Source organism: Phaethon aethereus, assembly GCF_964289735.1.
Source record: "Phaethon aethereus genome assembly, chromosome: 15".
Taxonomy (NCBI): domain Eukaryota; kingdom Metazoa; phylum Chordata; class Aves; order Phaethontiformes; family Phaethontidae; genus Phaethon; species Phaethon aethereus.
Genome location: NC_138591.1, coordinates 2,296,268 through 2,322,898, shown reverse-complemented (window position 1 = coordinate 2,322,898; position 26,631 = coordinate 2,296,268). Strand labels below are relative to the sequence as shown.

General features: G+C 48.0%; 1 protein-coding gene across 1 annotated transcript in view; it reads left to right on the top strand.

Annotated features, from left to right (window-relative positions):
• Positions 1-26,631, top strand: part of LMF1 (lipase maturation factor 1) — a gene marked incomplete at both ends in the record, with an annotated part of 205,120 nt that overhangs the window by 69,345 nt on the left and 109,144 nt on the right. The window contains one exon of the mRNA XM_082006549.1: positions 12,427-12,492. Coding sequence (XP_081862675.1) covers positions 12,427-12,492 — 66 coding nt within the window. The remainder of the gene's footprint in view (positions 1-12,426; positions 12,493-26,631) is intronic.

Here is a 26,631-nt window from a genome sequence, read left to right as displayed (position 1 = left end):
TTTCTTGTTTTGTTTTTCCTTGGATTCTGTTAAAAGTGTCATAACGTGGGTGGCATTTTAAAGGTTACTGGAAAGGGTGGGGATGTGATTAGCTAATAAGGGAGATGAACTTTCTGGCAAAAATAATGAAGACTTTGAAGCGAACAGAATCTGGATGCCTCTAGTAAAATTACATTAGATGTAATGAAATAAAAGTTGGAATTTAGTCGATCTCTGTAAATATATAAAAAAAGAAAAGAAGAAGACTCAAACGGATGTAGTTGTCATTTCAGTGACAAGCATGCCCTGATCCTGGGCATTATGGCTCTGAAATTGAGAATAATTATTCTAATTTGTTTTATTACATTAGCGTGGGTAGGAGGGAAGAAAGGGAGCTTTCTTTTACGGCTTTCTCATTATTCATAGGCGAGCGCGGCGGGGCCAGGCTCCCGACTCCCGCGCCCGGGCTTCATGGGAATTTTTGGAAAATGATGTCTGCAATGTTCTGACCTTTGCCGTCCCAGCTGCAGCCCTCCTCCTCTCCGCAGGGATCCCACACTTGACTCCTTAGCAACCTCCTTTGTGCCTCTGATCTCTCTCCATTCGCCTGGTAATAGCCCTTGGCAGGAAGACTTCTCCTTCCTTCGGTGGCTGTGAAAGGCGGGAGCCGCCAATGCCAAGTGCTTCTGAAACCCCCTCGCCCACTCCTCCCGGCACATCTTCAAAGCCGGTCAGATGCTGGTGCAGCCGTGGTGGCTTCTCAAAGGGTCTTTCTGGTAGCTGAGGGGGAAAAGCGGCAACGATTATCTGTTATTTTATAACAAAAATCAACAGCAGTCACTTCTCTTCCAGAAAAGCGTTTTCCAGCCCGCCACTGAGGTGCCTCGCGGTTGCGTTTCGTGGTCGCACCGGTTCAGCTTTGACGCCGGAGCGGCCTGCGCCCACGGCAGCACCATCTAGATGCTTGCCTCTTCTGCGGGCGCGACCTGTCCCGTGGGCTTGCGGTCCTGGGGCCATCGCAGAGCCCGTCCCTGCCCGTGCGGGACGCCGCTGCGCCCCTGGGGTTCGCTCACCTGGGGGTGGGTTGTTCCAGACCGTCTGGTCCTGCAGCCTGCTAACGCTGGACCAGAACTAGTGTTCTCCGGAGGATGGGGACGTCCCGTCAGCTTGGCGCAGGCTTGGCCCTGAGCGGGTCTGACTGTGGGCTCTGCAATGGCGCACAGGGGACAGAATAAAGCTATTTAGACAGCAGCGTCATCTGATGAGCACCGGCTTGTCATTCTCTGAAAAAGGAAGAGGTATTGTAGCTCGTTGCTTCTCTCTTTGCATGGAAGAAGCAGGAGAGATTTGAATTACCGGAGGTTCATTTCATGAGAGGTTTGTATGAACATCAGGTGCGGCTCCTCTTAAAGTCTTTAGTTTCCTACTGTCAGAGTTGTAGAAAAAAGTTCCCAAAAAACCTACTACCTGTGTCACGTCCAGTGTGGCGTTTGTAAAGGGAAGGAGTAAGACGCCCTGGCGCAGCACACGCAATCCAGGTCATCCTTCCTGCGCCGCCAAGCTCGAATCCTCCGGCAGAGCCTGCGGGTGGGAGACGGGGCCTCATGCGGAGGGTCTGCCTCGGCCTGGCCCCCACCCAGCCGCTGCCGCTAGCGCCGTTCGTGGCGAGCCCTGCGCCACAGCGCGGTGCCGCTGAAGGTACGGCCTCATAAATGATGCAAATATTTAAAAGCATGTGAACAATTTCGACAGCCTTAACATGAGCCTCCGGGCATAAAAGGAACACAGAAAATGTATTGAATTTTCCAAAAGCTAGAGCCTGTGCTGGTCTTGGGAATTAAATATTTTTCTCTTATGAGGTATATTGAAAAAAAAAAAAAGGCGTAAACCAATGCGTTAGCGTTCGGAGGGAGTTTTACACGTCCAGCAGAAGGGTTGTGCCACTGCTGTGTGTTGCTGTAGTGTTGCACCCATCAAGCATCCTTCCCCTTGTGAATGCAACATTTGAGCATGATATTCGTTATTGAGGTTGAAAGAAAATCCACAAATTTTTCAAGATTTATCCTTTCAAATGCAGAAGGAAACTGGAGCAGGCGGGCAGCAGGCAGGCTGGGTGACCTGGTGCGTAGCAGCAGGAAAACTCGAGGCGCTTTAGCATTTCTGTCGTGGTCTGAAGGCATCGTGTCGGGTCCCTCAGATTTGAGCGCTTCAGGTGGTTGAGCGGCAGCGTAGCTGGTTGTCCCCTTACAGCCCTCGCCTATAGTCCTGAAATGTAGAGTTTTGGGGTTTTTTTTTAATTTTAACTGTGTAAAGCTCTTTCTTCTTCTGTGAACTTGGGATCTAAATTACAGCGGGTTTTGTCTTTGGAATACACTGGTATGTATTTGGCTTTGAAAAGATGTTGGAACCGCTCTTTCCGTGCGTAGCCGAGGCTGGCGGGCGGCTGAGTGTGTGAAGGGCAAGGCACCGCTTGGGCTTTTCTCTGGGAGTGTTTCATATTCATATTATGAGAAGAATTAAAATCTAGAATTTAGGATTACCCGTCATTGAGGATTTTTTTTCTTTCTCGCCCGTGTTTTGTATTGTGAAGACGCAGATAGGAGGTCTTTAAATTGACTCCAAATTTATAACGCTGATGCCCCGTACCCCACCCTTGTCTCCAGAGCCGGTATCAATAGGGGTTTTGCAGACATAGCTTGAGTCACCAGGCTTTTTCTTGGCTTCCCGTGCTATTGGCCTGTCTGTACCATTTTTTTCAGAATTAATTTTGGGCTGAAAAAGTCTCAAAGAGTGCTTTGTTCCTCCTTGACACTCACTCCAGGGAAAAAAAAAGAAAAAAAAAAAGAAAAAGAAAAAAACCGTGGAAAATCTGACATCTGCATTGTAGAGAAAAATCAATAGATAGGGAGGAATATAATTATCCCCCACTCCTGAAAGAATTTTTAAGATATTTTTTGTAACAGTGACTCATATCGGCTTAGAGCTTGAATGACATTTTAATTATTTAGGCTTTTTTTCATTTTGAATCACCAAAGTACAGCAGCCTGAAAGGGGTACAGTCGAGCAGAGCGATCCGCGTAAGATGAAAAGGAAGGATTTGGCGTCTCGGAGTTCAGCCCCTTCCCTGCCTTCGGGCGGTGTCAGAGCTGGAGCCGCGTGGCTTGGGTGTGCAGAGCAAGGTGCCGCACCGCTCCGCGGCGACGGGTGACGGATCACCCCCGGGTCCCTGAATCGTGTTTGCCGGCATCAAGTAAATAAGGAAACAGTTTGTCCTCTTTGGAGATGTTTTGCTGCTTACGCAAAGCGTTAAATCCGCACGGAGTTGTCGGAGACGGTGCATCTCGAACTGATACTTGTGCCTGGGTTTGATCTTTTCGGGAAGGGGGTCAGGGACAAAAGTGGGGCTGGTGGAGTCGGTGGGGGAGAGGGAGCAAGGGCAACGCTGTGGGTTTTGTTTGGGCATAGGCAGGTTTAATTAGAAGGGAGTCAGCTAATTGGAAAGGCAATTGAAAGGAGAGTGAACACAGGAAGGAGAGAAAGAGAGGTCTGAAGTAAAGCTGGAGCGCAAAGGCCGTGGCCAGGGCCCATCTGCGTGGGGCAGAGATGGGGTGAGAGCTTAGTGGGAGGTCTGGGGGAGCTGGAGGCCAGACCTGCGCGGATCTGCCCCGCAGGAGGCTGCCCCGCGTCTCCGTCAGGGTGGGACGACAGCCTTGGGCCGTGCGGTGGGCAGCCGGGTGGAGGACGCTCGGCACGGCGGGACCGGAGATGGGTTTCTGTGAGTCCCGTTGTCCGCGGTGGCTGCGACGTGGACACGGTGGAAGGGCTCCTCCGCACGGTTCCCACGCTGCGAACCTTCTGCAGATCTAGAAGGTCTGGGGCAGGTCCTCGGGATCCAGGGAGGGTTCTGCTGACGGAGCCTCTGCCAGTGGTAGCGGGGACCAGGCAGCCCTCACACCACAGTGTTTAGCTGAAATCTAACGGTGGAGCTAGGGACGATACAACAAAAAGGATCAGTGTCCAGAAGTGCTCCTCTCACGGAAGAAATGCAGTAGAAAAGCGAGGACCCGTTCTCTTCATGTGCTCATCCTCTCTGTGATTTGAGAAGGCGATCCCCAGCGTGCCACAGTGCAAATTCAGGTTTCAGCACCCTAAAACCAAACAGCGTGGTGTCAGAGGACGCAGCCGGCAGCTCGTACCCCTCGTTGGTTCTGTGGTCCAGTCCCGCGTTAGCCTCCCCATGCCACCGGGTGCTGCCGCCTTAGGTTTGGGACTTCTGGCACGATTTAATCAAACTCATGAAATGTGGAAATCGAAAGCTGTTCGTAAACTTCCTCACTATGGCTTAATTTCCCCTGAAATCCCTCTTGTTGGATACTCTTTCAACGGTGGGGAAAGAAAGGGGACACGTGAGGTTACCCAAGCAAGCAAGACTGGAATTGATTCAGTGGGAGTGAAGGGGTGATTTTGATTTCCACCCCCAAAGTCCCCTGGCCGCCAGTTGGCAAACCTTGCAAATGTGTTCAGCAATCTAATGCATCTGAAAGAGAATTTATTAGTCATAAATAGGTTGTTTTCAGCAGGCTTACTGAGTTCTATAAACCGGACTGGTTCGGTGCCTTGCTGGCTGGACCAACTCCTGCAGTAGGCAGGCAGGAGGATGAATTTTTGCAGCGTGGGTTTTGCTAAGAATTTGCTGGGAAATATGCTTTTTTTTTTTTTTCTCTGGTTGCTTGTGGATCTGCTCAAGTGACTACATCGTCGTCTTTCCTTTAACACTGCAGTAAGCTATGAAATCTGGTGATGGTGCTGGAGGCAAAATAGGGTCTTGTTCAACATAGACGATAACTTATCTGTAGCTGACAAATAAAATAAAAGTACAGTGAGAAAAGTACACTGTGGTGCATTCAGGGCACGCATCAGCCGAGTTGGGGAAACGCTCTTTATACGTGATCGTGAATGCCTGGACGCAGAGCAGGGCTGATGGATGGAAAGCGCATGGGGCTGAGCGAGGACGGCAGAGAGGCTCTGGTGATTAAAACCAGGCATTTTGTTGAACACTGTTAAAATTAAAAAGAAGGGGGGGAGGGAGGAAAAAAAAAAAAAGTAGTCCTAAATGTGATTTTTCCTTCCCCTGTGAAAAATGCTGGTGAATTTAATGCATCTTAATTGTGAGAGCCTGGGAGCCCCGGAGGTTGGTATTTGCGAAGTACAAGCAGGTGCTGCGTCCCCGTCCTCCCCGGCGCTCCTCCGCCGTGCCCTAAAGGGAGCAAACGTAGCAGGGGAGAAGGTATTGAGCACATATTTCATTCTGGATGCTAATTCAATCCAGGGTTAACATTTTATAGTTCTCGCGGACAGCAGCGCAAGGAGGTTTCTGAGTGTGCGGAGTGGCCTGGAGCCGCGGTCAGCTGTAAATTAATGTGGCAAAGACCCGGGCTTTCCCCGTCCCCAGGCCGGGCTTTCTTACTGCTGCGAGGGGCTCGCCTGCACGTTCTGGCGGCCACGAGCTCGGCCGAAACGATCAAACCCCGGTGTCTTTGGAGCCACCACCCCACCAGTATGAATTTAATAATTCTGGTTAGGACTGGATTCAAAGCAAGGCCACGGAGGTGAAAGGGCAATCGCTGGTTCACTTAGCCACCTGTTTCCTTCCCTTTAGCTGATATTTAATTTGTGGTGCTGAATGCCGTTCCCGTCCGATACGCAGGGCTTTGAAAGCCCCTCCGCCTCCCTCCAACCTGCAGACAGAGCCGGCATTTCTGGCGTGCTTGGTTTTTTTCCTGGGGATCTGAGCGTGCATTTGCCTTTATCATTGGGAAAAGAAAATGAACTTTAGAAGCCATTTTCCTGTCGTGTGTGTCCCCCCCCCCTTTTTTAATTTTATCTAACAATTAGAGCAGATCATAAAAATGGAAAAATTAAAAAATGTTTTCAAAAATGCCAATCTCCTGCCCATTAGTCTCCAGTCCTTACGTCAAAATAAGTGCAGAATTCAAGCTTTTAGCTAATGCTCTGCTAGCTCAGAACTAGGAATAAACTTCCTAAATTTGCCAACTTTAAAAAAGGAAAAAAAAACTTTACAAGTCATTTTGGAATTTAGAGAACAAGAGACAAGTTAGTGCGCTGAGCTTTCTATAGCACATCTTTTCCATGTTTCCCAAATGATTACATTGCCATGTGAATATTAGGAGCATTATGCCAAGCTGGAATAATGTAGAAACATGTATAAATGAGAACAGTGACTTCTTATAATAGCAGTGACTTGAGTTGACAGAGAAAGCCGGGTGCCGCAGGACCAGCTGCCCCTGGCTGGTGCGAGATATTTAAAAGATGTGTGGATGTGGCACTTGGGGACATGGTTTAGTGGGACTTGGCAGCATTCGGTTTACGGTCAGACTCGATGATCTTAAAGGTCTTTTCCAACCTAAATGGCTCTATGAGGCGCCGGCAGGGCTCGCAGCTTGGTCCTGCGTTGGCGCAGCATCGCGCCCGCCGGGGTCCTGGTCGGTGACACTAACTCCGCAGTGCCGTCGCCCTGCGAAGAGTACCTACCCGCGTGCAGCGTGGCATCGGGTGCTGTTGCAAATTGCCTGAGATCTGGAGGTTTTCTTCTTTATTTCAGACTTGTGAACTGTGGTCGGTGTGCCGTAAGATAACCAGGAGTAATGACATTTCCAGCTGGCACGTAGCCCCTGCTGTGCAGGCAGCCTAACTTTGCAAGCTTAATAAAAAGTGAGGGAGATGGTTGTGTTGGACAAGGAGCTGAAAGCGGGATGAGAAAGGCTTTCCTCTTCTTCGTGATGGTGTCATATTGTACTCACATCTTCAGGATGATTCAAAAAAGGCCATAAAAGCTGGGATTGTTTAGTACGTTGAGGTGCGGTCCAGTCTTCAAGATGAATTGCAGCAGGTAGATATTTACCTGTCACTTTTTATCACCTGGCACCTAGAGCTCAGTAGAGAGCTCAGCTCCTCAGTAAACAGGGGCTGGCAAGACCCTGCCCCACGTACGGCAGCAGTTTCTCAGGAGTTAACAGCGGCTGCCTTGGAAGTGTTTTTCTGCTTAGTGCCTACCTGTAAGCATGGCCAACTTCTGACAGCATTAATTAGTGCTGAGCTAACAGATCAGTTTTGATGTTGTATCAAAAAAGACGTGGTACCTGAAGATGCTTGAACACCGCAGGGAGAAGTTAAAGTTGGGAGGGATGGAAGGGGACCAGGCTTGGCATGGGGAACACCACTGGAAAGTATGAAGAGGGATCTGCAAGTGTTGCTTTTTTTTCATTTGCTTCCTGAGCCTTGAATTTACTCTTCACAAAAACTAGAAACTTGTACACATGAGAGAAAGAGCGATGAGGCTGGAGGCTGGTACAGCAGGTTTGTGGTAGCAGCTGCCCGTTGCTACCGCCTCGAAGCTGCTGAACGTTCTAAATGCCTTTATATGTTCTTGGACTTTGAAGGTATCAGGCAGATTCTGCTCTCAAAAAATGCCCCCCCAAGTAACGGAAAAGTCCTTTGTGAGAATATCTCTGTCCTGGTCTTTCTGACATCAGGCATTGCCTCCAACACAGCCTTAACGCAGCAAAACATCAGGTTTGTTCTGAAATCCGTCTCCGCTAAGGCTGCTCTGTGGAGCTCGGTTTCAATCGTGTACTTAAAGCTAAATGCTGTGCGGCACTGGAGCCTAAAGACGGGCTCTGTCCTTCCTCTCCTTTCTTTCTGCTCAAGCAACGTTACCGGAGGCAGCTGGAGATGTGAGACCTGACTGCCGCATGCTGCAGGAAGGAAGCAGTTGGAAATGTGATTTTGGGTTGTGAGCCCTGCTCTCCAAAGAGCTGCTAAATTATTTCTTTCCTTTCCTTGTTTTCCCTTTAATTTGTCCATATCCTTCACCTCTTGAACTCTGCTTAATATTTGCCCCCAAAATACTCCTTACAAGATGTTTGTGGGTTATGTCCAAATGAGAGGAGGGTCTTCCAGAGCTTCTGGAGTCTCATGGGGTTGTCCCATACGCATGCCTTCTGGCTCCTTTTCCTTCTGGACCCTCGCAGGTCCCCTCCACATCCGAAGAGAGGACAGTCCAGGCACATCAGAGGTGCACTGGCCTCTGCTTGTCTGAGAGCAGGGGATGGGGATTTTTCCCCGTGCTTTGATCTGTGGTATGGCAGCATAATCTGCTGCAGATGTGGAGTCCAGCCCAGTTCAGCATACACAGGGAAATCTTGAAAATGGACTGGGAATTGTTAGCAGACTGAAAGAAACCCACTGAATGTCAAACTCTGGCAGATGTGGGGATCCCCATTTCCTCCTTCCCCCTCCTGTGCTCACTTGGACCCAGATACTGTTTCTCAAACGTAAGTTTTCTCCTTCAAGACAACAGGAGCTGACTTCCAAAACATCAGCAGAAGCCAAATAATGAGGGGAGAGTCTGTGAAAACAGAGTCCACCCGAGCGTGGAGCAGCAAGATGTGTCAGAGCTCGTCCTGGTGTGCCCATACCCAGGGACCCACAACTCTTCGCAGCAGGATTATTTAGCCAGCCACCGTGGCTCGTTCTCCTGTTGTGGTCCTCCTCAGCAGAGACGAAGCTACGGAGCACGTAGATGTCCCTGCGCTACATGCTCTTGTTTCTTGCTCCAACTTCATTTGAAAACTGGAAAACTCACATGCCAGTGTGGGAGTGGAATGGACTTGAAGACAGCAGCAGCGAAAAGAAGCCTTGAAACGCCCTCTAATTATGAGAGTGGGAGTTTTCTATGCTGAAAACCAGATTTGATATTAAGAGCTTTAAGTGACTTTCCTGTTTGAAAGCTTTATAGTAAACAAAATGTGATTAACTCCCTTAGTGACTCATTGCAGGGAAGATTTTGATTTTCAGTATGGTGCTTTTCTGTCATATACTTGTTTTAATTATCCCTGCTGAATAACAGAGCTTGATAACAGCTTGGGCAAGGCAGGAGGGAAGGTCATCAAGATAGATGTCCTTTTTTAATATTCCAGCATTCTTGCACAGAGCCTTTCTTAGCGTCTGTCCTGCCACTGACAGGGCTGCCGGCTGCGGCACATCCTGTGAGATGCTATCAGCGTATCCTGTAATTTTAGAAAAGCTTCCAGGGGCAGAGCGAGCTGCGGATGATTCGGGAGGGGGAGATGAAGCCGTGACTGTTGACAGCAAGTCTGTCTTGTCCCTGCCTCCCCTGCTCCAGCCCTCGCGGAGTGATGGAGAAAGGAGTGACAGGATAACTGAAGAACTCACTAGCGGGTAACACTGCAGAGCAGCCGCCGGTACCCACCTCTCTGCTGTCCATCCTGCGAGTCGTGTGTGATACCCCTTTGTATCCATCGTGCTTTTAGCTGTGCCTTTATGGACCAGCTCTGCTTGGGGGTTTTTTGGTGGGGGGTGTCCCTTTTGTGATGACGCTGAGATGCAGACCTCCTGGGCCGGGGTATTTCTAGGTCTGAGCTCCTGGCGTGGACCCATTTCAGCCGTGCGTGGAGCCACCCCCCGCCGTTCCCATTGCAACCCGCGTGAGACGATGGCATGCGCGAGGTTTGAAGGGGCCTCTTTCCTCCGGAGGCTGCTGGGAGGGCCGGTGCTCGGGCTTCGGCGTAGCTCTGGGGGAGCTGTACAGCTCTGAAGGCTGGCGGGGACGTGCAGGGTGCCAGCGTCCCGCAGGCTGCCCGCCCTCCGGGGCCAGAGCGTGCACCGCGCTGCTTTGGTACCCTTCCTCATTCCCGTGTTGTGCGGAAGCCACATCAGACCCCACAGAAACCTTTGCCTTACTGCAATCTTCCGTATCAACCACTTCTGTAAAATTACAGTTACTCTTTACTATATCTCCTCTTCCATCCTGGCTGGTTACGGCGGTGCTGGTTTGCTCTGCTGCTTCTCACTTGCCTCTGTGAGGTGATGCTCTTCCTGCGGCTGAGAACTCGCAGGGAACGCGCTGCCTAGCCGGCGTTTTCTTGGTTGGCCATGGGATGGGTTTGTGTACAAAGGGCTCTGCCGGTGTGGGGACTGGCTTTCATCCCGCTCCATGAGATGCACCATGAGGATCTGGGGCTTTTACTGCCTTAACTCCATCAGGTTCTCCAGGTTTATTCTTGGATAAAGACTACAGGATGTAAATCGTCTGGATTCACAGATTTTGAAAATGTGTAATAGTTTCTGTTTACTGTCCTCTTCAGTTAGCATTGGCGTGAAAAATGTTTCATTTTTTTTATGACTAGGGGAAAAAAAAGGAAAAATAGTTTGGAACAGCAGATGGGTGAAAATCTGCTTGAACTCAGCAACGCGCCTGATAACAGGTGTAATTTAAGGTTGTACATAGGTCTGTTGAAGGCTGCTGGGATCACCCTATGTTCATAAAGACATACATGTCTAAACAGCATCTGGTATAAGGCTCAGACCAAGAAAGGTGCCTATTTCCTATTAACTTACTTGCCAAATAAGCTTGTAACTATTTTTGTGGATCTTTCTTTGCTTAAGAAAGTCTATGTTGGGTTAAGCCCAAGGTCCAACTAACTTCTTGTATTGTCTGTAACAGCAGCTGTTAACGGATGCTTGGGGAGGAATATAAAACATGAAGTGATCTTCTGGGGCAGCTCCGGGCACTCAGGTGGTTTAGGGACCTTCTGGGGAGGAGGTCGTGTTCAGAAGTTACCCCGAGCCTGTCCCCTGGGAGCGTGTCTCATTCCTTTTGAACGCATTTGTACTTTTGGCTCCCGTAAAGTAAATGATTTGCTGTGTGGAAAAGTATGTCCGCTGTTCGTTTCTAAGCCAGCTACTCGATCCTTGCATCAGGTTGCCTTTACGTCTTGTATCAGGAGAAACGGTCAATAATCGTTCTCGGTTGACCCCTTCGGTACCAGTCAGGAGTTACAGGACTCGGCTCTTGTCCTCTCTTTTTCACACTCAAGAGCCCTGGGCTCTCAGATGTCATACAGCCTATATACAGCCTTGGGAACTGGGTATTTCTGGATATTTAACTGGAATTTGGAATTTTTTTTGAGCCCCACACCTGCTAAACTTTGTTTAATGCTGCAAGGGAAGATTTTTTTTTTTTTTTTAGCAATTTGGATGAAACCCATGGGCCAGGATGTGTCATAGTGCTGGAATCTTCTCCTCTGAGCTCGCAGGTTTTAGCACCGAAAGGTCACTTCTGTCATCTTGAAAACCTTCCCTACTGCAAAGTAAAAAAGCTTCAGGATGCTCCTCCTGCCGCTGGCAATGGGTCCTTACAGAAACTCCTTGGTTTTTTCTACGAAGGCAGGCAGGAACATTATAATTAGGGGCAATGTCAGAGGTAGGGAAATACCCCTTAATTGTATGCAGATGATAGAGCTGGTTCAACCTTTTGACTAGTGAAGCTTTCCTCAATTTGGGATGTTGTGATCCTAATCAGGGACCTTTCCCCATACATCAAAGCCATCGGGCTGAACCCGCATACCTTCAGGCTGGCACGGCTTGATTGCAGGGCTTCCTGCTAGCAGGCTCATCCCTGGCCAGGTGTCCTTCCCGCTGTGGACGACTGATTCCTTTCTACTCTTCATCACTGAGGCAAAGAAATTTAATCCCAATATTACTGCCAGCCCTGGAATGGACCCACTGATTTGGAAATTTCACCCTCTTGTTGCCCTGAAATATCAACGCGCAGCAACCTCTGATACCTACCTATTTCATCGCCAACCTCTAACCTCAGGTGGAGCAGACCTGTCATTAGCACATTCATCTGTGTTTAGATCTGTCAGCTTCCTTCCCCTTCTCCTCTTTTGTTTCTCTAATGACTTTGATTGCATCTCTGTATCCAGCTCAGGGCTGGTGAGGCTGCCGGTCCCTGTCCCAGTCCCTCTCATTATTTCCTTTTCTATACGGAGCGGAGGCGGCTTTGCAAGAGGGAGAGAATTGGGTCTGGATTTTAAAATCGTGAGCACAGCTGCGTTTAGGTCTGCAGGTAACTTTTCAGTCTGTTGTAGAGAAATGTCCCAGCAGCAGAGCCTGGTTTTCAGGCTTTTCCTGTCGCTTCTCAATGCTCTGTGCCTCCCAGCCTTGCACCCAGCAATGCTGGAAGCTGATGCTGGAAGCACTGGGCTGCTCATAGCTACTCTGCAGAGACTCAGCTGTGGATGAAGCATCTTCCAGCACATTTTAAGTGACGTGGCATATTCCACAAGGATTTTGTGTCAAATTTTCAGTAAGCAGGCAGTGGAAGGAGTCACGATGGAGTTCTCGTTGTGTTATGTTCCCCTGGGGACAAGACTGGGCCTGGGGTGCAGATGTAGTGGGTCTCCGGGTGGTCGTTCCAGCCCCTGCGCTTCCCTGCCACTACGGGTTCTCCCTGTAGTTTAACCAGAATATTTGGCATCTTGAGATAATACCTTGACATATACGATAAAGTAAAATAAAACATTTGTGATGGTGTTTCTTGTAATTTTTTTTTTTTCCCAGGGGCTGATTAAAATTCGAGGCGATCGCTGCTGGAGAGAGTTAACTTGCATGGATTATCACTACGAGGTGAGCGATCTGCATATTAAAACTAATTTCTCTTGTCTGCTTTACTTTGGTAGAAAAATGTTTTCTCACCTTTTCTCTTCTGCCAGGCAGGTCTCCATGTTTTCTTTCTTTATCATAGCCTTCTGTCTGTGGCAACACAGTCAATGTCCACACACCAGCTCGGTGATGCTATTTTTCCCAACCACAGTCCTAAAAGACCAATTTCTCTCCTTCCCTCCCCATCATAGGGTGATTCAGGAGCAAACCTAAGCCCCCCTGAGAACTCCCCCTGTAAAACTTCCTCAGCAGAGGAACAGAAGGGACTTTCCCATAGCGTTGTGCCGAGTGCTTTCTGCTTACGCTTCCAAAATGTGGACGTATGTAGACAGAAATAGAGCATCTCGGTGCTCTCCAAGATGCTGAGCACTAATTGTTGGCAATTCAGAATTATATGGTTTTATCTTTTTGACATCTGTTTCAGTGATTGCATTGCATTCTGATTATAAACTGTGGTTTGTATTCTGGCTCTGAGTGTTGTCTCCTCTTTGATTACAGAGAGAGGGAGCTCAGCTTCCCCTCTCTTTTTACCTATATTTTTGCCTTTGCGTTTTGTGTAAACAGTGTTAAAAAAGAAAGAAATTGCTGTGCAGAGCGATGCTCTGCTGGGCGAGTAGCGCTGGTTTAACGAAGGGATCGGTGCTGAAGCAATGTTCCCTTCTCCAGACTAACCACTGCAAATGGCACACTACGTTATAACGCCTCTGATCTACCTTCTGTGGCCGTCTCGTGAGCGGGTGAGTGCGCTGCGTCCGCTAGCACGAGGGTGCGGGGTCTCAGCCTGGGGCTGCGCTTGTCCCACATCGGTAAGACCCGGGTACCTCTTCATGCCTCAACCACACAGTTATTTTCAGCCAGCAGCCCTGAGCTGTCAGTCCCTGGAGATGGACCTTTGGGGTGACATTCTCAGCGGACTTTCGTCACGTCTGGAAACCATTTCCCCCTTCCAATTAAACCTGGCAGAGCCTGACTTCTCTGACCTGCAGAACGTGTTCCAAGGTGTTGCCTATGAATTACTTTTTACGGGGCAGGCACGCTGAGCAGTGGAAACGGGGACGCTTGTACAGGACCTCTGTCTTTCCACCCCTGTGTGAAGAGAATTGCATGCGAGTGCCAGGGACCACATTACCGCTCCTGTTACAGGAGCAAATGAAAAAAAATAGCAAAACAACCCTAACAATTCCCAGGCGCTGACACCTTTATTCTTCACTCCTGTGACTGAGTTAACTGGTCACACGTTTTGAAATGGCATTTTGCAGGTCCAGAAAGTTGTATCTGCCTTTTCAGCTTCAATGCTTTTTTTGTTATTATCATTTACTTTTAATGGGGTCTCACCCACTGAATGCAAGGATGACCTTTCACAAAGGCCGCGGCTCAATTAGCTCATGTTGGACCATCGGTGTCCTGCTTGATTCTGAGTAAAACTTTGCACGCAAAGAGCCTTCAGTGCTCCCGTTCTTAATCCCGAACGCGAAGGCGGTTGTGGGAAATTGCCCTCCATTTCTACCTGGCAGCGCGAGGGCTCGGCTCGGCGTGCTGCCTGGCACCTGGCCGCAGACAGAGGAAAGCCAGCTCAAAGCAAGCCCCCCAGAATCCCCTGGCCGGCTCCGCTGGTGACCCCAGCCCACAACAGTCAGCCTGCGTAATCCCAAATATTTCAAATCAAACCCAGAATCAATTCTGTAGCCCAGAAGGCTAATTAAGACCATTCCTGTCATATCCATAACGCAGAATCCCCAGCCTGCGCAAGTAATTGGGAACAGGGGCAGGGGGCAGATCACATTATCAATATCAATTATTTTAATCCGCACAAAAGAAGCTACAATAAAAGGAAAATGAAAGAGGCCAAACTTTGTCTAGCGGCGATAACAGACAAAGGACTGCGATTCACCTGCTGATTTCAACCAGCCAGAGGGAGGAAGAAGAGGGTGAAGCTGAAGATACTTCTGCGAGAGAGGGAGGGAGCGAGCTGGAAATCTGCTCGTAATTAGGATGATAAAACTGGGTATTGGACCAGCTCGCAAGTGGACCTGGGCCAAATGTAGTCTGCTGTGATGTATGTTGGCCACCCCAGCTCTCCTGTTCCAGTCCTGAGCTGCAGTCCAAAATCTACATGGGCTTCTCTGCCAAGAGAATTAATGAAAACACATGGCCTCCATCTCTCGCGTGGTGAGCGCGCCCTGGACTATTTATTTGTAGTAGAACCAGCGGCTATGCTCGTGGAAAATAACATTTCCACTTTTGTCAGGAATCGTGTATAAAATAGTAAAATGTTGTTATGGCTTGGGTAATTAAACGGAGCATATTTTTCCTCCCTTTTTCCTTTCTAATGTGCAGGGCCTTAATCCCAGCCTTTATGGAGATCTGTTCCTCAACTGAAGACCCTCTGTTTAGAGGGCTTACGATCTGTGACTGTGTAATTTGGAGAGGGAAATGGCAGAACGCATGGTTTACATAGGAAAGGTATTTTCCTACCAGCCTAACGCTCCTCTGATCCCGGAGGAGTAGATGGGCTCCAGTATGTGCGGAAGGGAAAGGCAGACACTGATGGAGACGGGAAGACTTTGCTACACCACTGTACACAGCCTGGCATGCGGAAACTACCCGGAGGCGGCGCTGAGGGCTGGGGGTAGAAACGCTTGACGGATTAATCGTGGCTCTGGGTGCCAGGACTCCCAAACTCTAATCCCAGCTTGGCAAGACAACCGTGAACAGGGATTTTAACCTCCTTCTGCATCAGTTTCTTTGCGTATGTTCGCACCCCGGTGTGCACGCAGGTCAGGGCTCCTGCTGCCCGTCGTGTCCCAGAGCCTCCCATGCGACGGGGTCCAGCTTAGCATGTGAAAATGGACACACACGGCTGGCATCTGACGTCCTGGGGTCTGCTATGCCATGGGCTTTATTTCGTCGTTGGGTTTGCCCTCGTTTCACTGCCGGCGGTGGTTAGATGGCTTTTTTCCCTATGAGAAGTCCCGGTTAAAGGGCGGCTTCTGCTCAGTGGAACCTGTTCCCGACGCAGCTAATGCGGATGGAAGCTGCTTCTGGGTTTTAGGTCTGTTTGTCATCATGATTATTAAGCATTTATCTACTGTGTACACAATGGTTTACAAATATGCGTGCAGCGGTTTGCAGGCTGGAGCTAGATCTCCGCTGCCACTGGAGCGCGTGGCACGGATCCCACGGCGCTCGGCGGCATCCTGCCCGTCAGGCGAGACAGAGCAGCCTGGGCTCCCTGCTTGTGCGAGCGGGGGGACGCAACTGAGCGTGTCCCCCTGCCCCTGCCTGCCCGTGCCTGCTCCGGAGGGCTTCCTTCCCCCGCTGCTGAGTGCAACGGTTCCATCCCATAGCCAGGCTCCCATATGGACCAGGAGAAGACTCTGCTACAGGAGGGTTTGTGCCACTTGAGGCCGTTTCTGGAGCTTGCAGGACGCTGCCTGGGCATGGGCTGGAGCAGCTCTCCAGCTGCTCTTAGTAGGTACTGGACTGTGAGCCAGGTACGGCGTCGGGAAGCACCAACCTGCTCCCCAGGGGCCTCTTACTGCTCCCTCCTGCGCCAAGCTCTGTCTGGCCCAGGCTTTGCTGATTCTGGGTGTGCTGCTTAGCTGGCACAAGCACAACGTCTTAACATGCTCCAAATGGAGCAAATCCTCTTCTGCAAGACCCGTATTTTAAAATCTCCCCACCAGACCTGCGGCTCGCCGCCCCTCGCGCCTACGCTGCAGAGCACCTTGCAGCCATATGCCTTGGCGCAGGCCCGGTTGAGTGGCACAGGCAGGAGACGCGTGTTTTTGACCGGCAACCAGTCCGAAGGGCGCTTGTGTTTTTGGATGCTGGTGGTGGTCTTGGCGGAGTAGTTAAGCAGATAATCTTGGGGGCTTAGAGGTGGGAAAGCCCTATATGGTCACATCCATCGCGTCTCCCCGCATTCCGGTGCAGAAGTACTCCCCGTGGGATGCGATCCAGTGATGCGTTTTTATAATGGCTGCCAAAGTATTGTTGCTTTTTAATTACAGACAGATATCTTGTAAAATTCAGCCACCAACTGGTAGGAACAGCTGCCGAAGCAGCTGCTGGGGCAGGCGAGCACGCGGAGGAGAGCCCCGCTGGGCGTCCCCCTCCTCTGCCGGCTTTGCACCGAAACTGCGCGGGAGCTCTTAGACTCAGCTGGGAGTCCCTCGCAGCCCCGTGGCCTGTCCTCGGCCAGGCCGGTGCTGGGCGAAGCTCAGCAGAGGTGCAAGCCATGGCATGCACCGGGGCAAGGAACCTTTAGCCCTTCCGCTCACTACTGGAACAACTTGTATTTCATATTTTTAATTTTAAGATAATTTTTTTTGAGGGATGTTTTGAAGGGAATGCCTTTCTCATTGATCGGCATCCTTTGCTGCAGAAAGCCAGGCTCAGGAAGGCAGACTTACTACTGAGACAAAGATGAGGCTTCCTGAAAAAAAACCTGCTCCCGAAGCAAAAAGACCTTTGTCAGCACTGGAAGTAAGACCCAGGATTTGCTTCTCTGCTGTGGAGGTATCTGTAGGTGCTCAGGAGGGGTCAGTTGTCACGAAGCAGGAAAGTTTGGAGGACTTTGCTGAACCAGTCTCAATAAACTGAGTCACATTTTAGTTCTGAGAAAAGCTTTGTTCTTTACGTAAGACGCTGCACAGCCACAAAGGTCACTTCTTCTGATTTGTACAAATTGTCGCTAATTATTCTGTAACTGTTTTTCTTAAATAGAGGCTGTCAATCAGTGCTCCAGCTTCTGGCGTACAGCAGCTCTCCGGTTCCTGGAGAAGCTCTCCAGAGCACAATGTCTTTTGTACCTAATTACGGGCTTGCTGACTGATAGCTGTGCTGATAAGGATGAGAAGGAAGCACTAACTGCTTTTTAACTGCCTCTTGATTTCTTTTCTCCTTTCTCTTCACTGTATTAGACCTTGTTAGACTTTTCATCTAGCTTTTTCCAACCTATTATGAAAAAAAAAGTAAATAATACCTAGCAATTCATTTTGACAAATGAGAAAATGATCTGCTTTCATGATCCCCGATGTCTCAGGATGGGCTTTATTCCAACAGTTTGTATTGCTGGAAGCAAAAATGTTCCTAACAGGGAAGCAGGTACTTAGATCTCACACTTGAAATGTATGTTTTAAAGTTACAAATTAGTATGAGGGAAACAGTGCTGAATTAAACAGAAAAAAAGAAGTAACCATGGAAAGCATTTTGGAGATCTTCTTTTTAATAACATTATAAAATATTTATGTAGCAGCCTAAGTTTACAACCATTGGCCCTTTACAGAATCTCCTCCATTCTGAAGACAGTAAAGGTGAATCCTGGCAGGACTGATGGTCACAATAATGAATTATTAAGGCCAACAAAATGTATTCCCAAGCTGTGGTTTCACTGTGGAGCTCCCAGGTCTGGCCTGGCTATGGGACCTCAGGTTTGATAGGTGGGCTTTCCAAAACTGATGTCTTCTGGGGGAAGCACAGATCTTCCCGTTACAACAGCCACCAACGGGAAACCAAAGACCCCACCTCGGTGTTTCTGGCACAGCGTGGCTGAGCCGGCTGGTTGGTACCTTCCTCCCCGGCTGGTATGAAAGGGTCTGATTTTGTTTCACTCAATGCAGAATAATTTGCATCTCTGCTCCTTCCTTCGTGCAGGGCGTGAATTTGCACGGTTTTGCTGACGGATTGTGCTGGTTCCCTGTGGGACAGGAGGTGCCGGGTCGCAGTCGTTGAGTTACCGAGGTCAGGGCTGCTTCTGAGTCCTGGCGCATGTGCTATCATGATGTTTGCTGCAGAATTGGTTGAGGCTTAGAGGAGGGACAAGGTGCAGCCTTGACACGGGGAAATTTTACAGATTTTTCCAAAAGCGTTTGAAAAGGATGTGGAAGTCCAGGAGTCCATGCTTTGCAGGGCCTGGGTGAGCTCAACGCTGCTGGATGTGTGGCTGTGAGCCCAGGGCGACTGCCGGCCCTCAGCATCTGGGAGGGTTTTAAGAAGTGACCATGGGATTTGGTAGATGTGCTGTGGGTTTCTGGAGTTGCTCACAGCCTGTTCTTAACTTGAGACGGTAAAATTTGTACTCTGAAAGATATGTTTTTATAAAAATATGAGTGAAGTGAGTTGTGATCCATCTCTGCCTTCACTGGACAACTTGCCCCACAGAAGCCAAAGCTGCTGTTGATGAGTCCTCCATAAAGCAAGCAAGGCAGAGGAAATGTGCTTCTGCCCACGGTGGATTATACAGGCAGTTTGTTTTCATCTCCTGTTGTAAAAGCAAACTGTTCTTGAGTTAAGGTGACTGATACCAAAAGGAAGAGCACACTTGTGTTCAGTTTGCCTTTTTTTTTTTTCCCCCCATTTGGTCATAAGTTTTGAAAAATGACCTTTTCAGAGGCATAATTGAAAAACCAGTTGTCCTCATTCACATGTGTCGAAGGGCTGCTTAGTGTGGATTTGAAGCTGAGGATTAGGTGCTTTCTTCTGGTTTTTGGTAATTTGCATGATGTCAGTGCTAGCACTGGAAGAAGGGCCAATTCCTGACCTTGCCTGTGATCAATTAAGTAACAAGATCCATCATAAGGTAAGTGCATGAAGCAATAATATTGGCAGATAAATGTCAACACAACATCAAAAGCGTATTACGCTGTATCTGGATTTTGTATCAGGCTGCTGCAAGAAGGTCTCTATCCGAGACAGGTTTTCAGATGAATCCCAGGTGCTGTATATTGGATGCAAGATATCTTTGAATGCAATTTGCTGGAAATGTTTGTTATTCCCAACTTCGGGCTGGGCTCTGTTGTTCTAATAATAGTTCAATGTGCACATCACTTAAAAAGAAAGGGAGCAAATGCTTTTAAAGGTGGAATTTGTGCTCAGCTTGGGAAGGTAGGTAGTGCTAGGCTTGCACAGGTCAAGTTTACTGGCAGAAGCGGGAACAGAGATTCAGTGACGGTGTAAGTTCCAGCTGAGCACTTCTCGGAAGGAGGCCCGGCTTTCCAGAGGTTGGGCGCTGGCAGTGGGTTCTGCTGCAGATGATCAGCGCTCCTGAAAATGAGGTCTGAGCTCTCCAAAGCTGCGAAGCAGTAAATTTTCAGAAGTGTAACCTTCCTTGTGGAGTTGCAGTTTTAGAAGGCATAATGATAAATACTGACATTTATGCTCGGTCATGCTGCCTTTTAAAAAGTGAAAAGGAATACGGGTCTTCTGAAGTCAAAGGATGGTCCAGAAGAAGCAGGGTGATTAATAACATTGGACCTTAAGCAGAACAAAGACAGATTTATCCTACTTGCAGGGACATGGTAGGTGATATTTTATTCCAAGAAGAGCAGGCAGGGAAGCTGCTTTCCAGAGTCGTGCACTCGTGAGAGCGTAGGTTTACTGTCAGCCAGTGTCTGGTCCAAGGGGCTGGCTTCTATTACCCTGAACAGCAAACATGAGAGACAAATGGTAAGTGGATTCTCAACCACCTCAAAGTCAGCATCAGTTCAGCTATGGTCTTCATCGGGACCGGGATCCTGGCAGGTCAGAGAGTTATCACAATAAAAGGTAGAGCTGCAAATCAGCATCATAAAGCAGACCCAGCATCTTTGGCCCACGCTCAGGAAACCACATAATACTGAAGTAAATTGGACGTAAGCAGGTGCTGAGAGAGAAACTTTCAGAACAGCTTTAAAAGGGAACTTGTGGCAGGAACCGGAGAGATGGGATAAGCAGTAAGTGATCCCTCCCAGGCGCCGGCTACCACGGGCAGCCGAGCACTGGTTTTGCTGCGGGATTTTATTTATCTCCCCGGTGCAGTTCAAGAACCGCTTTTCTCTGTGCGTTTCTTCACCAAAAGTAACTGTATTAAAACAGTCAAAAATGAAGTGAGCAACGCCTGTGATTCTCACTTTGGTATCAGCCAAGCGGGTTAGTGGCACCTGCCGCTGGGGTTGCCCACCACTTCCCACCGGTTGCCCCAGCTTTCCTCTGATTTCCAGCAGCATTAAAACAAAATAGGATAAACTAGCAAAAGTTTAGTGGAAATGTCCTCCAGGGAACTTTCTGTTGTGCGCCTTTTGAGGTTTTTGAAGTGTAGGAAGACATTATCCCTCCCCAATGCCGGGATCAGCAGCAGAACTGCCAGTCACACGCTATAAATGCATTGGGAATATGCCAATACCGTTTTCAGCAGTAATACAATTCCTCTTCCTGGATTCTTTTCTGTTTTTCTTAAGGATTTGTTTTAAGCCTGGTGAAAGCTTCCTGTACAACTATTGGATTTCATCTCTTCGTTACACTCTCCCACTGTTTTAAACTCGTTTACAGACCACCCAGGACCCTCATCACTTGCCTTAAATATTCTCCTCTCTTCTCTTCCTCTCTCCTCCACCCATTTGGTCTTTTTCAATCCTAATCAGATTAATCCTTACAACCCACTTCGCAGCCACTTAATCAGCTCTGACCCTGTACCTGGCTGTTACCCCGCTGGCCGGCTTCCCCAGCGGACAGGAACGATGCAGCCCGTCGCTTCCCGCTGCCTACCAGGGGCTGCAGGGAAGAGCCCACTGCTTGTGAAACATTCAGGACCCAGGAGGTTTGTCAGCTTTGAAGATAACAGAGGCAATGCTCCCACAATTATTTAAATTGTGGATTTATGAGCTAGTTAATGGCGTGCTTTAAGAAATCTGCAGAGAAGAAATATGACAAATTTCAGTACTCTCTGGAAGACAGAAACAAGGGGAGAAAATGGTAGAAGAAAATTTAAGAGCTTTCCAGTCCTTCCAGGTAACATGTCTGTTATCTCTCTTGCTTTATGGATGAGAATTGCTCAGTTGGCCTCCCCGATACGGTGGCAGGAACTCTTCCATTCCTACCATGGCACCTTGGTCCTCCAGGCTCCACAAGCACGTCCATGAGGCAGGTCGGGCGGCCTGGCCTGGGACCCTCTGCCGTGATGGGGCAGCCTTGACGCCCATCTTGGACCTGCTCAAGACCTTGTCCAGAGCCCTCACACAGGTGTCCCCAGCCCTGCGTACTCCAAATGGTCAAAACTAGTCTCTGTGGCAATAAGTATCCTAACCTTGTGTCATTCTTCGTGGCACACATGGACATTAAATACCGTCTCTTCTGGTCTCCTGCATAGCAACGTGCCAGCTGCAGTCTAGGGAGAGTTGGTCTTCTCATCCATTCCCACTTTCCCCAGTGTTTGTAGGGCTTTAACCACAATTCCAGTTCCCTTGCGTCGGAGACCTTTGGGATGATGCAAACTGTTGGTGACTGCCAAAATTTAGTGTTCTTCTTTTTCTGTAATGTTTGCTCTCAACGGTCCAGAAATTTAAGTGAAACTGAAACTCAAACACTGTGGTTTCACATAGTATCAGCTGCAAAATCATGTATGCAGAGCCCCAACGTACAATTAAATTATCCAAAAAACAGCCTACATCCTTACCATCTGCTTTTCCAGGGCAAGCAAAATAACTGCGTGTTTTTAATTGCAGATAAGAGTTTAAACAAATAGGGTGTTGGTTTACAAGCTGGTGCTTTCTTCTTTGGAGATCAGATTACATTTTCAGCTGGTTATGAAAATGTGCTGCTGCTTCATCTCTTTCTTTGACTATTAAATGTGTTAAATTGTTTAATGAATTTTTGCATGGCAGAGAAGTCTGTCCTAATTTAATAGGTCAAATATTGAATTTGCTGCCTACAAAACAGCAGAAGCAAAAAAGTTCTGCTGAAGAAGGCGCATTCCCAGTGGTGGGTGTGGTTGGTGGGTGTGTTTGTGCATCGCTCCTCCTCTGGTCTCTTATTAGGATTTTCTTACGGGAATAACCCTAAGAAGCTGTTCCAGTTCTGAGGTTAACGCTATTTTAATGATTGTGTGCACCAAAAGTTTTAAGTTCAGCTTGAAGTTTTATTTCTACAGAAGTGGTGGTCTGTCCAGGAGAAGGACCAGCCACTGGCAGAATTTCGTAAATGGTAAAGCCCTTCAATTTGCTGGTAACAGCATGTGTTGCATGGCTAAAAAAGAATTATTTGCATATCTTCTATTTATCTTTGATTTATGCTGTTTCCATGCAATTCTCTGGGTTTTCAAACTTTCCATGCTGAACATGTACTTGATTTGAATTGCAGCACACAGGTAACGTCACTGCAGTAATGAGGGGGCTGATGGCCCCATCCAGCTCCCACACACATTGCCCTCCCGACTGTAGATGGGGAAGAATTCCACCTATTTCTCCAATGCAGTTTTCTTCTGTCTTGCAACTATTACAGGGCTCCCAGCCAGCCCTCGTAACTCTGCAAAAAGAAGAATTCAGCGTTAGGATGGTTAACGAATGAGTTAATAGTAAGTTTCTGCTGTGGTGTTTTGCTCCAAAGTCGTGTGCGCCAAGCTGACCTTTAATCTTGGAATATAAATCACTTTCCAGTCCTATTATTTGTAAAATCCTACAGGCTTGCAAATGCACAAAAGAAGCCTTTGTCTCTTATTAATTTAATTTATAGGTTAAAGTTTCAAATCAGTGGCAAGCAAAAGCTGATTTACTGTTCACTTCAGGAATTGCCGTTCTGGAAGGCACGGCATTTGCCTAGACTGCCTAGAAATTGTGATATGTAATTAGAAGCTTCTGTAATTCTATGTAAAGTAATATAATTTACTTAACTTTTTTGGTATATGTTCTACATAAAAGCTGGGAGGGTAACTCAGTTGGATTAGCTCTTTCAACCCTAAAAACTCAACAAATTAGTAAAAACACTATTTTTGTCTCATTCTGTTAACACTGTGGCAGGGTCAGTGTTTTCAAGCATTTCAAGTTGCTGCCCTTTTATGTATAGAATCATCCCATCATCTCTTGCACAATGCCATTTGTGCTGCAACAAAAAATAGCCGCTTCTCTGATAAAATTTAGATAAAAGCAGTATGGAGCTTTTTCCCGACAGTTTAAAACAAAGCAACCATTCCTCTTTTTTTAATTTGATTTAAGCTATAAAATTCCCAGGTGGAGGTCTCACGTGGGACACTGGTTTCTCTTCCCAGAGTTAGGAGTGTTCCCATCTGCAGTTCAGACCTATTTCTTCCTCTTCATGGGATTTCTAGTTAAGCAATTCTGTAACCAAGTTTTCTAGTCTGTCTCAAAATAACTCGAGAAATAAAACTTTTTCATAACCATGCTGTCATACCACATTCCAGGGTAAAAGCTTTGGCTGCTCAAGGTGCTCAGTGGAAGCTTTTACCTCTTGACCAATTTACATGAAAAAGTAGGGATTGTGAATTGTTGCCCTTGCCAGCATTATGGAAATATTTGTATTAAAAATAGCATTTATCTTACTCATATTCATGAATTCACTTATCTATATTTTCCAAGGATCATATTCTTCCTCTTCCTTTTCAGCCTGGCCGTCTCGATGGCTAAAAGAGGTTTTATTGCTTTAGCATTAATCAAGACATTTGACAGAATTGAACTGGATCCTGTCCAATTAGACTGAGACAATATTGAATTTCGAACTGTCATGTTGGATCCATTTGAATGTAACACAAGCTTGTCGGTCTCTGCAATCAATACATCGGTTTAATAACCCCAGCCCGAGGTGAATGAATGCCCACCTTTCCCCTGCAGCCGGGGACGGCGACTGGAGTCAGTGAAGCTGTCCCGGGGCTGCGTGCTGGGGTTTCCCCTCAGCGGCTGAGAGCACTGAACAAAAGCTCTGTGGCACAAGCAGGGAGAAGGTTTTTTTCTTTTCTTAGAGCCACGCTCAACGAACTCGCCTTCCTCAAGGAACCTGCTAACATCTGGAGTCCTGCTGCTGGTTCCCCTCTTCCCCCAGGCTTGGCACTCCAAGCTGTTGGCTGCCTTGGTGAGTTGGGACCAGCACCCCTTTTTCACCCACATTTCCCCCTAGGACTATAGATATAAGGAAGACATGTTTTACTGTATTTACGACTTTTTACGGTGAGGATGGTGAAACAGTGGAACACGTTGTCCAGAGAGGTGGTAAATGCCCCATCCCTGGAAACATTCAAGGTCAGGTTGGACGGGGCTCTGAGCAACCTGATCTAGCTGAAGATGGCCCTGCTTGTTGCACGGGGCTTGGTATAGATGGCCTTGAAAGGTCCCTTCCAACCCAAACTGTTCTATGATTCTATGAGTCTATTACTGCTTTTTTAACTTCTGGGTGTCAGTCCGTGCCCACTCACACAGAGGAGAGTGTGGGGAGACATTAACCCGCAACTGCTGGAGCTAAGGAAATTCTGCTCTGCAAATAACGCTATTGAAGGGCATTTATTGAAATATAAAATGTGAGTTGGCTTTAATACCCACTAGTCTAACTGCGTCACTTGCCACAAAGAACATGTAGGTTTGTTGGTAGCTCAAGGGCCTTGCAACAGTCTTCATCTTGTTTGATAAAATTTCCTGTCATCTGCCTAAGGAGTAGAAATAGTGTCCCACACAGGAGGTGGCCCACGCTCTGTATGAAATGAGCTAGGGTTGGTAAGTCCTTAAGGCAATAGTTGCAATTAACAGTTTGCAAGCAGCCCACAATGGAAATCTGCTTGAATGTGTTACCCTTGGCCCCAAGGCAAATAAGTGAAATATTTTAATTCAAGGAGTTAATTGCAATTTTAGCAGCCTTTCAATACCAAATTTGGCAGATGATGTGAAATGCTGTCCTGCTGTACTCCAAGCCAAGGGCTAGGAACACCGGCACAGATGTTGAAACCCAACGTGAGCGAGAGACTTGGAATTTTTCTTGACTCGTTATGTCGTTCATTAATGATTTTTTAGTATTGCTGCCACACTTTAAGTTGCTGCAAATCACCTCAAAGAGTATTTCCAGCAACTACAGAAAGAGCCCCATGAGCAGATTGCGTGGTCAGATCCTGAGATCTCTCACCATTAGCTGCCAGCTCGGGGTGCCGTCTCCGTTTGCCCTTGCTCACCGGTTCTGCTGGTAAACAGAGCTGATGGACGTTTCACAGCCTGTGCCTCCTTTTGAAGGTTGAACCTGAACTACCTGAGCGCACAAGGGATTGACAGGAGAGAGCAGGAGCCAAAGAAAACTGCAGTAACCTGTTTTCTCTGCCAAAAGAAGTGAAAGGATAATGTAGCATGTAGTTATCAAAGGGTGGTTTTCTGAAAGCCGGTCAAACCTGACTTTCCTAATTGAACTTTGGTTTTATTATATAGAGAGCAACTTGCTTTTGTAACTTGCTGAGATTAAAGTTCACGTGAGGGTACCTCTCTGAATTCCTGCACCCTTGGTCTCGTATGCCGACCTTGTGTTTGGGTCTGCCGTCGAGACAACTTCTTCTTCCAGCAGTTCTTGTGCCAACCTTGATTCTACCAGAGGATGCTTGGGAAGGTCCTACATAGATTGTCGAAGAGAGACTGAGGGTGCCAGGGGAGGGTCAACACCTGAAACCCTCCAAGGCGAGGCAGCTGACCCCTCTCCATGTTCGCTCCCAGGGCTCCTAAAGGGATGCTCTTCTGCAAACTTGTTTTCCTTCTGCCAGCGGTCCCCAAGCAGTGGCCTTGCGGGGCAGGAGGCAGTTGGGAGGGGCTGGGGAGCTCACCATTTCTTGGCCGGATCCTGCTGGGATGCTACCTGTAAGAGGTGCTGAACATTTCCAAGCAAGTTGATCCCTTTGTTTCCCAGAAACCTGCACACACAACGTTTTAAAAGGGCAATCCTGTAATTCTTTAAGCCACTAGTCTGAATTTCACTATGGTCCGTGAATCTGTCATCATTGAGAATTTCCTTTAGAAGTTTTGTAGGAAACGTGACCAGAAATATGTCTTTCAAAAGCAGTTTTTCTCCATTAATGCACTTCGCTTCTGCAAAATGTTTGATCATTAGCATTCCCCTGTGTATGTTTGTGTGCAATTCTCATCCCGTTGCTCCTGCCGTACATTTTCCTAACCACGAGCAGGATCTAACAGTGCTTTTTATAATTCCCTTTTGCAGTTAGCCGTGCCAAATATGCAGCAGCAGCAGCACACGTGACCCGACTGCACTACCAGCAGACAAGCGTTAGCTGATTACCTTGGGGGGATGTAAAGGCCAGCAGTAGTTAACAAACGTGGCCGGTGAGCTGCTTAAATATTGGAGATTTGCTTTCTA